Raw genomic sequence first — 17,631 nt, 5'->3', positions numbered from 1 at the left:
AGATGTACAGACAATGAATTGCTGCAAATGAATGCCAACACCAGCTACAGTGGATGCACCAAAATTAAGATGTAGCAACTGAATGCAAAATCACCAATGAACGTATCATATGGCTAACCCTAACCGAGGAGGTGAAGAGTTGAGAGAAAGAAGCTTCCTAATTGCTTCTCACAAAAGCTAGGGTCTCAACCTCATCCTATGTGGCACATCGACACAGCATGCCTAATAAGATGCACCAAACACATGCATTCGATGCAGTATTTGTATTTGATTGGCTGCCCTAGAGTTTGTGACATACTAGGTGCAATGCCTTTATGACATGGCAAAGCCACATGAGATAAATGGATCCTAAGGGCTACCTACAACTTTTCTTTACCTTTAACTAAGCCTAACCCAAAATAATCCCGAGGGAACTAATGCCATAGTTGATCTTTTTTTCCAAGACTCCCTCTAGATAAACAATGGAATTAGGTTTTAAGCCCATCATATTGGAAAACTTATCTTGCTTAATCCTAGCAAGAAGTTTAGTTAGGATATCAGCCACTTGTTTGTATGTATGTATGGATGTATGTAGGACATGCAGAATGATGGTCTTCTAGTGTAGCTTGAATGCTTGTATATGGGTTATGCACAATTTAGAGAGGAGGTTTTATTAGGATTGCAATGGGAATAAATAAACTTGATTGCTCCTTTGTACTCGTTCCTTTTGAGCAACCACTACACAGACTATTGTAGTGTCGAGTGAGGATACCAAACTCACTGTACTAGGAGAAGGTGAGTTCATCAGTTAGATCTCAACCATGGAGGATGGTTGTGTGCTCGGGTTGGTTGCGTGCTAGGGTTAGTAGGCCATTCAGGGAAGACGTATGGCTTGTGAGGAGTAGGCACTCATCGCACAGCCTCAAGGGCTGGGAGAAGCATTCTAGAGTGACCGAGCATCCGTAGGGAAACTTGAGTAGTAGCAAACAAACTACTTCTAGATGGTACAGCAATACAAGGGAGTGTTGAGGCCAGACAAGCAAAGTGCTCCTTGCATTCTTCCCAATCCCTTTAGATACGTCAAGAAGACAAGTTCACACACCAATTCATTCAATCTAATGACCCAAAGTTAGCCGGGATTCAGCTCTAGTGATGCAGGATGAGGAGGGCAAAATGCACATGGACTAGCAGAAGCTCTTAGCCAACCCTCCCTTGCTTGAGATATTCCCACAGTGGTTTCCTAGGATACGATAGGTAGCTTGAAAGTCAAATTTGATAATGTTGGATGCTTGAGATCTCAAAGGTCCTAACCAAGATAGAAATACCTTGGAGACGATGGACTCGCCAAGACATTCTTCAAGCACTTCTGGTACCTAGTTTCCACCCCTTTCTTATCATGTTCTAGGAGAACATGCATCATCCCCTTCCCTTGCTCGTGATTTCGAGGTCTCTCTGAAGCATTCTTTTGGAGGTCAAAGCCTCTGAAGGCATTTAGAACCCTCGACATGCGACCGACAGACTTCAAGCCATTTGCCTCGACAGTCCTGCCTTCAGCGCTATTGCAACAGCAACAACATATTCACAGACCAAGAAGCCCTCCTATCCCTCATCATTGACACATCCCCCATGGGACCAGGTGGCACCTTCACACTTGCAAGAGCTCTTCAACGGGACCATGCAGTGCCCCAAACTCCGAACTTCAAAGTTCCACATAACAAGGCCTTGAGCCTTGAGAAGACCCGCAGGCCGCAGCACAACAGACAGAGAGCAGAGCCACAGTACAAAAGCACCTTTGGAGACGCGAATACCCGGTGCAAGGCCGGCATTGCTGACGGGAGGCTGCCACCATAGTTGCAAATAAACACGTTTGAATGCTTTAGCAAACGTTTGCTAAAAACACATTTGCAAACTTGTTACTTTTTTGGGCATGCTTCACCTGCAAGCAGGGGGGATGAGAATAATGAAGGCCATGAGGCAATGACACTTGAGCATGACTGATAACCTGCAACCTGCAGGATTCAGCCCTCACATGCAGTTTGGTAGTAGTTGTGTTTTTTTATGAGATGTTTGAATTTTAGCAGCCTGGAGTTGGAATACTAAATGCATCTATTAAAAGTTGTAGTTCTGTAAAGTGCTCACATTTGTTTCACACAGGACCAGCAACCCCAAACGTTTGCTTGCAAGTATGGCTTCCACTATGATCTACCAGAGCTTCCGGCAGACAAAAAGCCCTGCTCCCTTGCAGCAGCAAATGATGTTGTATCCTTCGACGTGCTGCTCCAAGCCTCTCCACTAGCCCCGCCAGTGACACATTAATCATTCCTTCTTGAAAGAGATCTAAGGCTCTTGGTATGTTTGCCGATGGGACCTGCTGAGCAACCTCTTGTTGCACCCGCTGTAGCTTCTCCACTCCAGCCAAGGCACTCTCTGCACACTTGACAGTCCACCAGCAGCTCCGCTCGCCTTACTTTCTGATGATATCCTGTTCCAGCTCCTTCTTCACAAACCCATATCCAGGGTCTGGTTGACAAACATGTGGCAGTCCAGACACTCTGCCACCTCAGCAGATGGAGGACATCAGCCACATGGCACCTACTGGCACTTGCAGTCCAGACAGCAGCAGACAGACAGTGCCACCTCAGCTCCAGTAAAAACTGCACCCGTGCCACCTTATCAGAGGCAGTCTACAGCACTGCACAATACCACATAAGCATACCACATCATCATTGCCTACTAAGCACATATCGCCCCACAAGCACACATTTTCATGCTGCACATGTACACACTGCAACACATCATTTTTATTTTGCACGTGTGCATCTTTCTTTGGATTAACATTTTAAAACGTGGTTAATCTAACCATGCACAACCTTACAGACCAATTCAAACACCTGTGACCTATGTCATGGCGACCTTCCAGTCAAAGTGGCAAAACTTGCAACCAATTCAGTCTGCTTCTGAAGTCTGAAAAACACCAAATTTCGTGCCTCATATCGTGACCATTTGACATCTGATTTAGACCCAATTTTCATCATGGTTTCGTACACAGAAAGGTTGCAACCAATTCAATCTGCTTCTGAAGTCTGAAAAACACCAAATTTAGTGCCTCATATCGTGACCATTTGACATCTGATTTAGACCCAATTTTCACCATGGTTTCGTACACTGAAAGCACATGTCATCCATGTCATTTTGAGGCTGTTTTGGCATTATCATTCACAGTAATCAGTGCATCTATCAGCACACTAGGGCTTCTTGAACCCTTCCATGTGTCTCCACTTTAGAGGGATAATGGCCATAAAGAGTGGCCCATTGTTAAGTATGCAATAGGATCAGCGTGTGGATCATAGATAGAGATATACTCGTGATCATTTGTATAATTGGAAGACGGAGGAGACTTTCATTGATGGAGGGAGCCATGTTCCCTCATCTTATTATTTTGCATTCACCGGGATAATGAATGTATTGTGCAGGGATAACTGTATGGGGAAATAGTGTTGTTGGCTTATTTGGTATATGCCACAGGAGTGATGACACAAATGATGTGTTGTGGAGGGACCTTGGGAGAGTGGCCATGCATTGTTTTTAAGGGGATCTTTCATTTTGGAATGGAGATAACCACTTGGGTCTTTGATTCTTTCCTCTACTGAGTCTTCCTGTAGTTAGTCTGACGTGCTTTTGGTAGCTTTAACATAGGGTGGGCCCATGCAGTTTGGTGGCATCCACAACTTTTCCCCCATGTTCTTTCCATCAGCATTTGCATCAATTACGACTGCTGCACTGGTGTGGTCCTCCCTAGTAGTCTTTGCCTCAACTAGGGCCTCGCACCATCCATCATTACAGCAACTTTCCCACTCACCTCACCAACCACGGTACCTACTTTGGGGCCAGGTAATGTTGGCAGAGGCATTTTGACAGCAATAGCATCTCTCGATTCCACAAAGAGAGGATGCCTCCTTGAGCTACTCAACAGCGTCCACGTGAAGACACAGAAGTTCAAAGGTCAATTACACCAGAATGTACAAGCACATGTGAGGAAGTGTCTCAATGCTTGTAAGGCGAAGGGTGCGGAGAGCGAGAAGACCTTTCTTCATTATTTTCCTTCATCTTTAGAGGATGCCACAGATATCTCCTATAGTTGAATCCTTCCTCGTCATTTCCAAATGTGGTCAAATTTAAAGGATGAGTTCTTGAAGATTTGCATACTGCAGTGCTCTTTGTTACTGATGGTATGTGGGGTTGCATATGCATTACATTAACCACTTTAAAACTTTTTCAATGCAACTCATAAACGTACCTAAACATCTCTTTTTGTGCACAAACGGGATTCTTAGGAGTTATATAATGATGAATTCAGTCTTCTTGACTAGTGCTAGATACGAAATCAATGACATTCTACTGATTCCTCTCAAAACAATTAAGTGTTATGATGAAAACATGCATAGGAAAACTGTTATTAGATATTTGATAGTCATTGCAAGCAATAGTTTGAGCTCACCAACCAACCTGCTCAGTGCCTCGAAAGGAGACCACTAATCTGTGGTGTTCTACATCACGCCAAAATGCAATCTGCTTTGATGGTGAAAGAAAACATTATACTCCAATATGCAAGTACTATTTTCTGTAATCCTTCAATAGTAGAATTAAATGAATTCACGTCTCTATTGGCATTGACATTACCTGGGTGTCAGTTTTGTTATTATCAAGAAAGCAAATCTTTTCAAATGATGACTTGACAAAACTATTGTGACCCAGTGAAGTAGCCAGCACAGCCCAAGCCTCCATTGCACTCTCAGCTTTATTGAACATTTTTCTCAATTCTTCCATCTCTTCAGCACTTCTACATCTGTCCTTTGAAGCTATGCTAGAACTCGATTGCTGATTCTGTGTCCCTAGCGATGGATTTTCTTGTATGAATGCTGTAGTTTTGCCTAGGAATTCCCCATTCTTCTCCTTTTGACCTGTAAGAGATGCAGTGAACACAGCCCAAGACCCAAGTAGTTGCTCAGTTTGCTTTAATAAATCAAGCGATGCCTTCTGTACTTCCTCCAAAGATGAATTTGAGCTGTTAGCAGCAGATTCATCTGGAATATTATCAATCTGCTTCGTCACTGCCATTGCTAGCCCATTCTCTACGTACTCGGAATCTGCTTTTTTTTGGGACTCCAAGCCGAGCCTTCTAATCATATCAATTCCATCCCAACTTACATGATGAAGAATGGGAATTTCAAGTGTGTCCATATTGATGCCTCCTAATGTACGGCCAATGCTTTCACGTAAGCTCCTCAGGAAATCGGCCTCTGTAACCTGCTTCTCACCCTGATCTGCCAAGTCCAGACTTTCAATCTTGCCAGACATGTTCTTCCCATTTTGAGCCGACTTTGCAGCCAATTCATTTGCACTTTTGATTTCACCATTTTCCATTTCAGCAACAATACTCATGTCATCCAGCTCTGAATTTACTTGTGTTGCAGATTCCATGGAGCCATTTTTAGATTCAGATTTTGGATCATCAGATGGCTGTAGTGAAGAGCCAAAAGCTGAAATTAACAAGTCACGTGCTGTGAGCCTTTCAAATCCAAAGGTATTTTTAATAGCGTTCTGCAATCCCTTTCCTATTAGGAAATCTGAGAGCAGTGGTATCTTCCATCCTTGCTTGTCAGCATCAATATCACTGAACTGTCGGTACTGTATCTGGGATACACAAGAGGGAAATAAAACTTACATCACAAAGAAGAAGAATGGTCGAATGACAGAAGTATAAAGAAAGAAATTCCAAAAGACAAACATGATCAGGTGGCAGGCACACTTAAAGATAAATGCATACATGATCATATCCTGAACAATGAATTGCTCCACATAAGCCAAACGAAATTCTGGAGTATAGTGAGAAAGACTTATAAAATAAGAAAATTTATGAACTCTCCATCAATTGGAAAGACCAGTCTAAAGATGACAATACTTGAGAAAGTTTGGAGTCCTTGAGAAATCAGTATGTTGTAATAATCTCACCCAGTTATGTCCCTACAACTGGGTGCCTAACAACAGATAGTCACTTGCCCAAGGTTGAAAACTGATCCAGTATCGATGAGGTCCTGACAACAGTAATAGGATTGTTTGTCACACCAGTCTAAAGATAGCAAATACTTGAGAAAGTTTGGGAAATCAGTAAGTTGATTACATCTCACACAGTAATGTCTCTACAACTGGGCGTCTAACAACAGATAGGCACTCACCCGAGGTTGAAAACTGAGCCAGTATGGATGAGGTCCTCACAACACTCTTAGGATTGCTGGTCACAACCATTAAGGCTGTCCTGGTTAGGATAATGACCTAGGACAATGCTTTAGAATTAGGTCCCCTATACCTATATATGTATACTAGTTAGCCTTGGGTAGTGTTATTAGGTCCCCTATACCTATAGATATATATACTAGTTAGCCTTGGGTGGTGTTATTGCCTGGGTAACCTATCTCCCTCCTGAATCCGAGTGGCCTCAGAGCAAGGTCTTGGTGTTGTCACCCTTGCAGTTGATGGTCTGTGTTATGGGACAAGGATTCCGGCCGGGGAAGGGGGGGTTTTGGGGAGCAGAGGTTTGTTGAGCGGGCCCCCTGAATTAATCATTAGTCAAGGGCATTTATATCAAGATTATCCATATACATCATTTGATACCAAAATCACTTTCGATTCCATACTCAAATATCTTTGAACAATCCATAAAATTAACAAACATCAATTCATCTAAAGGCAAATTTCCCTGATTTATGGTTGTGACATCAAAAAAATCTTGCATTAGACCAGTCTGTGATTTGACAGAGATTTAAGGCCTCCTCTAATCTTTTTGATGATCTCTTTCAAACATATTTCTAGATCAATCTAGGAGCATGCTCAAACTCATCCTCTAAATATACAACACATAGTACAGTTTCAATCTCACGATAGTCACTTGTAAGATTGAAAACCATACACTCCATCATGCATAGCAAGGACTAGCCACTATGACATCCCCACTGATGACGTCAACGCCCAACAGTGGGTGTACACCTTAGTATAAACATATGCTCTCACACATACAAATCCACACACCCATACATACTCGAGCATCCATTTATACAAGTGTCAGCACTCCGGAGGTGAAGGGCAAACTCAGCCATGACAAAGATTTCAAACATACACTATAGTCGTGATATTATCCTTTGCTTATTTCTCCAGAACTCATAAAGACATCTAGTTGTTGATGCATTTCCCCCATGCCCATATTAATTGTCAAGACCAGCATTTGTGCTCAATGTATCCCTTACTGTCATGCTTCATCTTTTATTCCATCATCATGGGGTTGCCAAAGTGAGGAAGTCATAAATTCATGGAAGATGTTACAGCTGAGGATGCACAATCTCTCTATGAATGTTAATGAGCCACATGAGCTAGTTTTGGAGAGTCAATAAGGGCTGGAGTACATGTGAGGCAACAAAAGAGGAAAAGTATATTTTCCAAGGAATAGACCCCATCCTGTGTAAGAAAAAGCACTGGTTAACATAGTTTAGTTATCTGGAATCCTGCCAAACGTCCTTTATGAGCTTTTAATGTGACTCTCAGTGTGGAAAAGTATATCAAGGTTTTGAATGCTTTACTAAGAGCTTTTATCTCAACTAGTTGAAGGAATGGCTGACAAAATTTGCAATCCAGCATCAGGCAGTTTATAAAACGTCAAAAATACAAGCTACAGCCCTGAATTTTCAAGAAAATAAAGGTTCCTTAGCTCAATTTCCACAACTCCACAACCACCCAAGCCTTGTAACTCCACCCTCACCTCATGAACTACAAAAATACGGGCTACAGGCCCTGAACTGTTAAGAAAATAAAGGTTTGATTTCTACCTCAAGTTCCACAACTCCACCACCACCCAAGCCTTCTAGCTCCACTCTCACCTCATGCTCTTCTCCTGCACCAACGTACAAAATATGGCTCATGTACATTCCATTTCAATTGGGCCACAAAGTCCAAAACTGCAATAGTAGATTACCACAAATATGAGCATGATAATGATTGGGTTAATGAAAAATCATGTTAACATGCCAAACAAGACTATGCCTTGTAAATCTTGGTTCCTAAAGGATAGCAAATAAATTAAAGCACATGGTTTGCGCAAACCAAGTAATGTATTCAATGAAGGCCATAGTGATAAGCCAAAACAATTGATCAAAGAGACTCAGTTACTATGGCTTCGTTTCAATATGTCACATCTTATGCCATAAGTTTCAGTATGCCACGTTTATTACTCGATGACCATACAACATGGATGCAAGAAGGGCCTATTATTGTATGCCATCAAAACACAAGGACACACTTATCTAAATCACCAAAACAATAGGTTACTAAGGAGAGAACCCGTGTATTCTGTTTTTAATTAGCACTGGTACTACAACAACAATTGTGGACTCAAGGATTGCAAGCAAGGCTGAAAGTGAACCCTTGATTTAAAAAACCAAAACTATCTCTCTGTTTTGCTTTCTCACCAAGGGTCAATTGCTACACTTTTCTATTGGTTTACGCCAAAAATTACATCTTTTATGAAAAAATGCATGTACGTTACAGCGATAGAGAGGGAAGTCATCATAGTGTATAGACAGGTCCTCTCCCTCCAAAACAAAGCCCAGTATACTTCAGCTGGCGATAATGCCATACTTAACATACCCTAAAAAGATGAAGAACATACCACACTCTAAGGAACTTGTTGCTTTGTCCCTAACCACCCCGAAAGTTCCCAAGAATCTGTTTCACTCTATCATTGAGATAGATAGATATAGAGTTGTATCCTATTGGGCAAGCATATCGTGCGGGGCCTCGCCACGGGATTGGAACCCGAGAGGCTACTACTACAGCATGATCTCCTCCAAAGAGGGCATGAAATCCCTTTCATGCGTGGATTTTTCCAACAGCCCATCTCATTGGGAAGGGCTCCAAGAACATTGCCACACTGGTCTTATATAGGCTAGCCATAGGCAAAGAGGCATAAGAGGAGCAACCGCCTCAAATGGCACTCAAAAGTCCAAGATAGGGTGGGAGACATTCTAGGAGTCTAGTTGCACAATGAACAATGGGGAGTGGCGCTAACTTGATCCATGAGAGCCTCAAGCTGAGTACTTAACAGTCTTACAAGCATGAGCACGGACACAGCAAGATGGAGGACATCAAAGCAGCCATCCCAAAGGGCTAGAAAGAAAGAAAGAAAGTTTACTAAGGTCTACAAAAGACTGATGGGTCTATGAGACTAATAGAAAACCTGATACAATGAGCAGTAAGGGTGGAGCTACTAAACGGGCATCCTAACCCATGTCAGAAAACTATGTAGGACATAGTCAACGTCATCATCATCAATGTCACCATAGTCATAGTCCTTCACTAACATCCTCATCCTCATATAAGATACAACGTAATCTAATACAATGCAATACAATGCACACACGGCATGAAATGTCAGCGTATGCCCTGTGGCGGGCTAGGGTGTGTAGGCAAAAAGCCCATGATAGCTCGCTATCTGCCGTCTGGAAGTGTAGTCTGTCGTGACCTCTTGACAATGGCTCTACACTTGACAAGCACCACAGTAACCCCTGTCGGTTGTATCCCCGGTCTGAGCATAAAAGAGATGTCAGCTAGTTTGATCTGTGCGTCTGTCCTTTGTCGAATGTGCCACGTCTCAATCTTGAGGTCTCTGCCTCATGATCAGGGGCACAATATGCTTTGGTTAGAAGAACTCCGTGATCACACTCTGAGATGAGTCTGACAAGGCCTTTGGCTCCTGTATCTGTGGCCTAATAAGACACTCTCTATGTCGGTCCACCTCATAATGAAAGCAACAAGGCACCTCTGGTCTAGGTACGAGAGAAGTCTGGAGAGGGGCCCATAGCCATCTTTGAAGAGGCAGTGATATCGTCCACTTCGCTTGTCCACTCTTGATACAAGTTGGTGTGATGAAACACAAAATTGCTGGATCTGAGTGTCCCCCTGGTGATCAATAAAAGCCTCCTTGGAGATGCATAAGCAATGATCCCTATAGAAGCTGAGCTTCACAAGGACCTTTGTCAAGGCCAACTAGGTCCTGAATGTGTGTAGTTGTAGAAGATCCTCTCAAATAATCGGGTTGAACTCATTTTCCCAAAACATGATAAAAGGGGCGTCAATGCTATACTAGAAGGGTGGCAACCTGTCTATATGGAAACCCAACCCAATTTCTCAAACCATCTGTATGTATGTGCATACCAACATCTCTGATCACCCTGAGCTGCTAATTCCATAGAAGAGGACAGCACCAACTAAGGTGGTAGCGTGCGTCGCCCTGCAGTACAAGAGCCATAGTCTCGCATGTGGTGTACGTAAGTGATAGTCTGGAATGCTGCATCTAACAGCAGTGGAGATGCCCCGAACTCAGCTTGAATGATATGATGAGGAAGCGATAGCTTACTATGGATCATCCGTGATAGCAAGAGAACCTGTAATCTCTCCACGACGCGAGTCCACTCTGTATCGGAGAGGCCATACATGCCTGCAAGTCGGACCAAGGAGTCAAAGAGGAGAACCCTGGTCCGTGGATCCTAGAAGTGTGAGTGGAAGCAATGTCTCTCCAGTTGGGCAAGGGAGGCGTATCCTCTGCTCAGGCGGGCTTGCATTGCCGGTCTCATCGTGAAGATAGGGCCAGAAAATAGAACCCCCAAGTATGTGTATGATGAGACAATCTTAACTAGTGACAGGTCGAAAGTAAATTGCTCTCTGTGCATAGCTACTCGGGAGGTGTTGGAAGATCATAACCTTGGTTTTACTCAGGTTGACCTTCAAGTCAAGGGACTCACAAAAAGCCAGTAGTGCATCTAGGTGTCTTTGGAGCCCCTCAACGGATGAAGATAATGAAGATAAGAGCACCACGTCATCAACATATAATAGAATCTGGTGCAAGGAGCCGATGCATCAAGGCTTCAACTGGTAGCTGTTTTTTACAGTCCAGCTAAGGTAAAGGGGCATGCTCAGCAAAATCCACGTCTCTACTGACAAGCACCTTGCATGTGCTATGCTGAAACAACCTATATCCTTTGCTTTGTGAGATGTAGCCAATGAAAGTGCATTTGATGGCCTTATCATCAAGCTTATGCCTCAGCTGAGAGCGTATATGTGCATATGCAAGACATCCAAACACTCGCATGTGTAGAATTATAGGCTTGTGGCCTGTCCATGCTTCATAAGGATCATGGTCTGCAATGCCCGCACGGGTGTTCAATTGAGCATATAGTTAGTACACATAACAACATCCAACCAGACTTTATTGGGTAAAGACTTCCCATTGAGCATGCACCTGCCCATTTCCATTTCTATTCGATTTTTCCGCTCTGCAAGTCCTTTTTTTTGCGGAGTGTATGGCACTGTGCACTGATGTATGATACCCCAAGCTGCTAAAAAGTCAAAAAATCTTGGGATAAGTACTCAACCCCCCTGTCAGTGAAAGGGTCAAGAGTGTTTCCCCACTCTCAGTCCCGGCAAAGGCAAGAAAATGCTTTAAGGTAGAGACGACATTTGACTTCAATTTAATAGGGTAAATCCAAGTGAATTTGGTGAAGTCATCCACAAAAGTAACAAAGTAATAGTAGCCTCCAAGTGATGCTGTCCGCATCAGCCAACATACATCGTGCACTTTGTACGAGATGCAATCTTCCTAGATGCACCAAGGATCGGGTCTTTTGAAAATGGGCACCGATGCATTTTTTCCAACAAGCAACCCGCACAGACATGTTATCTAATGGCATGCGTGGGTGGGAGATCTACTACCATGTCCTTTGAATGCATTTTCACCAAACTATTAAAGTTAAGATGCCCCAATCTCTCATGCCATAAGTGAGTATCGGTAATCACAGATTCAGGAATGGAATTAGCTTCTATAGCAGCCTGTTTTTTAAAGGTATCAAGGTGATACAGCCCGCCGTCGAGTGTCCCAGTGACCACAATATAGTTATCTTACACCGGTTATCATACACAGCACATCAATGACTGTCCAAAAGAACTCTGAAGCCATTTGTGGAGATGGCTGAAATAGAAATAAGATTCTTCTTGATACCTGGAACATACAAAACCTCCAAAAGGGTCACTGTATCACCGACACTGATGTGATCAACACCTCACCAATCCCTTTCACAAGAAAGCTGTGTTGTTTGCACAAGTGACAATGCCTCCATGTGGAGCATCACTGAAATAGTGATTTGTAGCTTAATATATCTTGTAATGCCTCCATGTGGAGCATCACACAAATAGCGATTTGTAGCTTCATATATGTTGTAATGCAATCACCATGACCACAATACCTTTTATAAAATACCATTTATAGAGAGGTAAGACAACATCGTGCATAGTGTTCTGGTCAAGTTAGATGATAATATGAGAGCACATACCATCAGATAGGGACTCTAAGTTGATACCCACATTACCCAAACGCCGATCATTGGTAACAAGGTTTGCATCCCATGCTGCAACCTGTCAAGTCATCAGAATGCTGGGTTAGTAGACAGACTCACATCATAGTTTTTTTTTTTTTGGGCAGAAAAAAGAGTTTGTTTATATAATGATCATCATATAATTTGTACACATCATAGTTTTTTACAGCTGAAGTATTGATATGACTTAGAAAGACAAAATGGTAGACTAGTTTATAACCTGTAAATAATTTGCGCTTGGGTTTTTCACATTGATTTTGAAGTTTTCATTCCATACAGGCTCTGTTGTCCTACAAAAGCAAACAAAAGGAGAGCAGAACAAGCGTACAAGTAAGGCATTCGACCTTCTTCATTAGATTTTAACAGAATGGTCATTACCAGTCAACATACATTCCATCTCAATTTGATAAATGTCCTTGGGGAAGGAAAAGACTAGTTGTATGTGAATGCTATACTCCAGCATCCTTGTTTTTTGAAAATGTACATTTACTCTCAGTCCATTGTTGACGTTAGTGCAAATAAACTCAACTGTCTTCAAACAAGCCTAACGACCCTTTTTTGAGGCAACAACTATATGCCATAACAAGAAAATGATTGAACCAATATCGGGGGGTTTATCAGAGCTTGCCCACTTACGCCCATATTGTTTTGCTTCGAACAACAGAGTCTCCCACCCGCAGTGTTATGTAAGGATCACTGGTCCCCTGCCAATTTAGTACAATGTTATCCCTTTCAAAAATCAGTAGGGACTATGCAAGAACAGATAGTTCTAAGCCAAATATATATCAAGACTGAATCAACACAAGCCCCACTCAAAATCCATTCGTCTTGACAAGGCTTCATTTTCTAGATAAACAGATTTAAGCTCTCATGTAGAGACTTTTAAAATGGTGACATTGTGTAGGACTTACTATGCAAGCCCCACTGGAAATCCATTCATCTTAACAAGGCTTCATTTTCTAGATAAACAGATTGAAGCTCTCATGTAGAGTGTTTTAAGACAGTAACATTGTGTATTCCGTCACAATGACCTGATTGTGGAAAGACAGAATGCCAAAACAAGAATGAAGTGAAAATGTTCCTGCTACATATCTTCAAAAGCATTATACCTCCACTATGTGAGGCAAATTCCCTTAAGTCATAAGGACTGTAGCTACAGTATTCAAATCCTTATCCACCATAAAGAATATGAAATGGTATCATGTGACACCTTTTGGACATTATTCTTATCAGACACTGATATTGACTCAGATTTGTCCACCTGGGAGATCCCTCTAAAAGTACCTAAAAAAAAGCAAAAGGCTTTCGAACGGATATTAGCATGACTGTTGTTTTGTTTGCTCTTGCATGGTAATGAAATGCTGGAGGCATTAAACAAAGTCATCCTCAGACTTAATCTTTATTTGCGATGATACCTGTTCAAAAGAAAAATCAGGAAAAACATATAAATAGAAGGGCTTTCCTCCAAAATCATTAGCAAAGATGCTGGTGTCCATATAGCAGTCAATAATCAACATGGCATGTCGGCTGACATGGCAGTAGGGCCATCCAACAGGTTGGCTGCTGGTTGTGGCAATCAGGTCAGTTGACAGATCGGCCTGCTACAGGTCAGCTCGTTCCTGGACTTAGTCGGTCTAATCTGCAGTGTCTGTAAGATGAGGATTGCACCCCTACTCTCCATATCTCGTTCCTATATGTCACTCCTCCATCACTTTGAGAGTAGCAGTGCCGTCAAGCCTCATGCTCAGCCTTGGAGCACATTGTCCTTCAAATATCTTGTATCAGGAGTGAGCGGCTACTCACATCCAAGAGGAAAGAGAGTATGGTTTATTGCTGATAGCCAATAGGAAAGAGAGCACCATTACAGAGGTATAGCTTGTATTTCACCCTACTTGGGCAGAATCTATTCAGATCTATAAGACATAGTGAGGTCATTGACCATCTGGGCTACAATGCATTGCCCTTTTTGTATTAGATGTCTAGCATCTCATAGTGAGAGAGGGCTAATTTGTGGGTGAGCCTACCCATAGTGGGGAGTAGAGAGAGAGCAATCGTGGCCTGGTTTAGGCTGGCTGGTGGAGGCGATCCTGCCCTTGGTCAGGGCTGACTTGGGGCCTAGTTGGGCACCCATCCAGGTCAGGTCAAACCGACCTAACCTGACCTGTTTGGGGTAGGGTCAGCTCGACCTGCTGGTTGGGTAAGGCCGGCCAGTAGGTCGGCCAGTCAGTTAGCTTATTGCTGGCTGACTAGACTGGGTGCCGGGTAGACAAAAGGTCCCTCCCCCCACACTCATTCCTATCTTCCACAGGTTCACTTGAGCACCTTTCTCACTTGCTTCCCTCAGGCTGTTCTTGTATTCCTATAGATATACCATTGTTATTGCCTATCTCTTGTGCCAATTGTTAGAATTATTATTATAATTCAGCAGTGACCAATGTAATGTAATAAGTAGGTTAGGGGCACTTTTCCCTTATTTAGAGGTTTTTCCCCCTAACCACAGTTAGTTCACTAACTACGGTTAGTGAAGGATAAGGTTTTGTCACTTAGACAAAACCCAACCCACTTCTTGTATTACACACTTCTTCTATTGCAAGCACTACGTTCAGCTCTCTTGCTCTCACACTCTCTTTTTGTAACATTTGGTATCAGAGCGGGTTACCCTCTTTGTGAGCTCAACACTCTCCATTCCAAGCTTGGGAGAACTAGTCCGTACAACTCTCGTTACTACTCTCCATTTCTGCCGTACACCCAATGACGCTCCAGTCGTACTTGCCGTACAACCTGCCGCATAGCTCCCGCTACTTGATTGTACAAACATGCAATCAGCGTCGTACTGTAGTACAGGTACCGTACCAGCTTCAGTTTGCCATATGTACAACAGGCGTCAACATACAGCCATACGATTCTGTACCATCGCACATCCGTACTGTCTTGCACCGTACATCCGTACTACCCCGCGCGGTACAACCATACTGAAGTCCCGCCGTACAATAGCCGTACATTCGCCATACGACGTACGGACTTTTGTACTGCAGGTATTATTTCGTCCCTACATCCGTACGCTCTATCAGCGCCGTACAAACCGTACGTACATTCAACAGTACAACTGCCTTGCACGTGTGGCACATGCAAATCATCCGTACAACCGTACAGGTTTCCGTACTTCCGTACACTGTACATCGTACATACGGATTTCCGTACATTTTGCAGGTTATATTCTTGCAGATATTGCAGTTGGGTTGCAAGTCGTCCAAGAAATTGGGGCTTTTGCAATTACACTGCAATTTTGCAGTGAAATTTGGGGCTTTTGTAGGCAGACTGCAATTTGTGCAACATTTGGGGCTTTCAAACCATTTGCCCTCTTTTATATGCAATTTCCCACAAGAAATTGGGGCTTTTGCATTTGGGTTGCAATTTTGCAGGTAAAAGGGCAGTTTGGAAGTTTGCAAACAGTTTTGGACTCAATACGAGTCAAATTGCAGACTTTTGCCACCTTTTGCAGATTCTATTTGCAGATTTTTGGGCATTGAGCAGAGCATTGTGGTGCATTTTGAGCCTTTGACAGGCTGTGACAGTATTTGTCACTGTGGGCATATTTCTTCTTTGTAGATTTTACTTGTGCATCTTACGTACATCCCAGGAAGGGATTTTACTTGTTCAGTTTGCTGTATTTCTCAGTTTATCTCGCAAAAATGGCACAGAACAACTCAAATGAGGTGTTCAAGGTTCTCACATAGGAAGATAAGTTGGATGGCACCAACTACTCCTTGTGGAGTTTCATGGTTCGTAATATCTTGGTTGGCAGAAATCTTTGGGATTATGTCAATGGAGATGAAGAAAGACCAGATACAACGCCTATACCTGTCACTCCTACAGCTGGAGGTAGGGGTAGAGGTACAAATACAGCACAGGTGATTGGAGCAACCACTCCAGGAGCTCCCACAGCAGAGCAGAAAAGATGGGACTTTAGAGATGCACAAGCTCTTTCAGTAATTTCTCTTTCTGTCAAGAGGTTCATTATACCTCATATTCGGTCATGCAAGACATCTATGGCAGCTTGGGTAATACTTGAAAGTATGTTTGCAGCAAGAAACGATGCCAGAGTTTCCTTTCTGAAGTAAGAACTTTCCCATACACATATGGAAGAGGGAGATTCCATGAATTCTCACCTCACGAAGCTTCAAGATCTCAGGGAACAATTGCTGAACATTGATGAAGTCATTTTCGATTCAGAGATGATCTCCACCACTCTGAACTCTCTTCCTGAGTCCTATCTCGGTTTCCACACCTCGCTGAATTTGTCATTGAGGGGGGGCAGCAATCCTCTCTCCTTTCACGAGTTGGTAGGACTTCTGTTGCAGGAGGAATAAACACGCAAAAATATGGCAACCCGGGCTGGTGAGCATGCTATGCTCTCTAAGTTCAAGCCCAAGGGTAAAGGGCAGCATAAGCCACATGCCCATCAGCCCACACATCAGCATAAAGCTGATTTTGGACAGCCTTCTTATAAGGCACAGGGTGATACAAACAAGCAGAAAAAGAAGGGCATCTGTCATTATTGCAAGAAGCCAGGTCATTATATTGGAGAGTGCAAGAAGCGCATAGCCAAAGAAAAGAAAAGGGATTCCGGTATGGCTGTATCAGATGCATGAGGTCCACATTGCCATGATGGAGGAGATGTTGCAGCCCACTTGGTTGAAGAGCACTATGCCTTTTTGACTTGCACTTCAGATTTTTTAGTGGGTAGTTCAGATACTACAACCACTAATGATGATGACCCATATGCTTTTTTGACTTGCAGTTACGATCCTTCAAAGGATGAATGCTCTCTCAGTGTTGATGAGACACTACATACTTGGTATTTTGATAGTGGTGCTTCAAAGCACATCACTTCCAAGAAAAATCTGTTTGTAACTTTGCACTCTTCACCCACCAAGAAGAAGGTAACTTGTGCAAATAATTCTTCTCATTTAGTGTGTGGAGTGGGAGACATTATTCTCACATCCACTGATGGCATAGATTTCAGAATTTCAGATGTACTCTATGTGCCGGGTATAAAGAAGAATTTGCTTTCAGTGTCCTCACTCAATAGAGAAGGATTTCAAATTGTTTTTTATGATGACAAGTGTGCAGTCAGAGACAAAGAAAGATATGGTTGATGCATTACCTCCTTTGGAGT

At 42.8% G+C, this 17,631-nt stretch overlaps 1 protein-coding gene across 1 annotated transcript in view; it reads right to left on the bottom strand.

The window, feature by feature from the left end:
- The window catches only part of LOC147900763 (putative triglyceride lipase), a 162,291-nt gene that overhangs the window by 98,414 nt on the left and 46,246 nt on the right, over window positions 1-17,631 (bottom strand). The window contains exons 4-9 of the mRNA XM_087375737.1: window positions 13,089-13,156; window positions 12,673-12,742; window positions 12,411-12,492; window positions 7,857-7,921; window positions 4,660-5,673; window positions 4,486-4,548 (exon numbers count right to left, since the gene is read on the bottom strand). Of these exons, the coding sequence (XP_087231863.1) occupies window positions 4,486-4,548; window positions 4,660-5,673; window positions 7,857-7,921; window positions 12,411-12,492; window positions 12,673-12,742; window positions 13,089-13,156 (1,362 nt within the window). The remainder of the gene's footprint in view (window positions 1-4,485; window positions 4,549-4,659; window positions 5,674-7,856; window positions 7,922-12,410; window positions 12,493-12,672; window positions 12,743-13,088; window positions 13,157-17,631) is intronic.

Source organism: Dipteris shenzhenensis, chromosome 6, assembly GCF_047967505.1.
Source record: "Dipteris shenzhenensis isolate YYH24624 ecotype China chromosome 6, Dip_SZ_1.0, whole genome shotgun sequence".
NCBI lineage: Eukaryota > Viridiplantae > Streptophyta > Polypodiopsida > Gleicheniales > Dipteridaceae > Dipteris > Dipteris shenzhenensis.
This window is presented reverse-complemented; position numbering and strand designations above follow the sequence as displayed.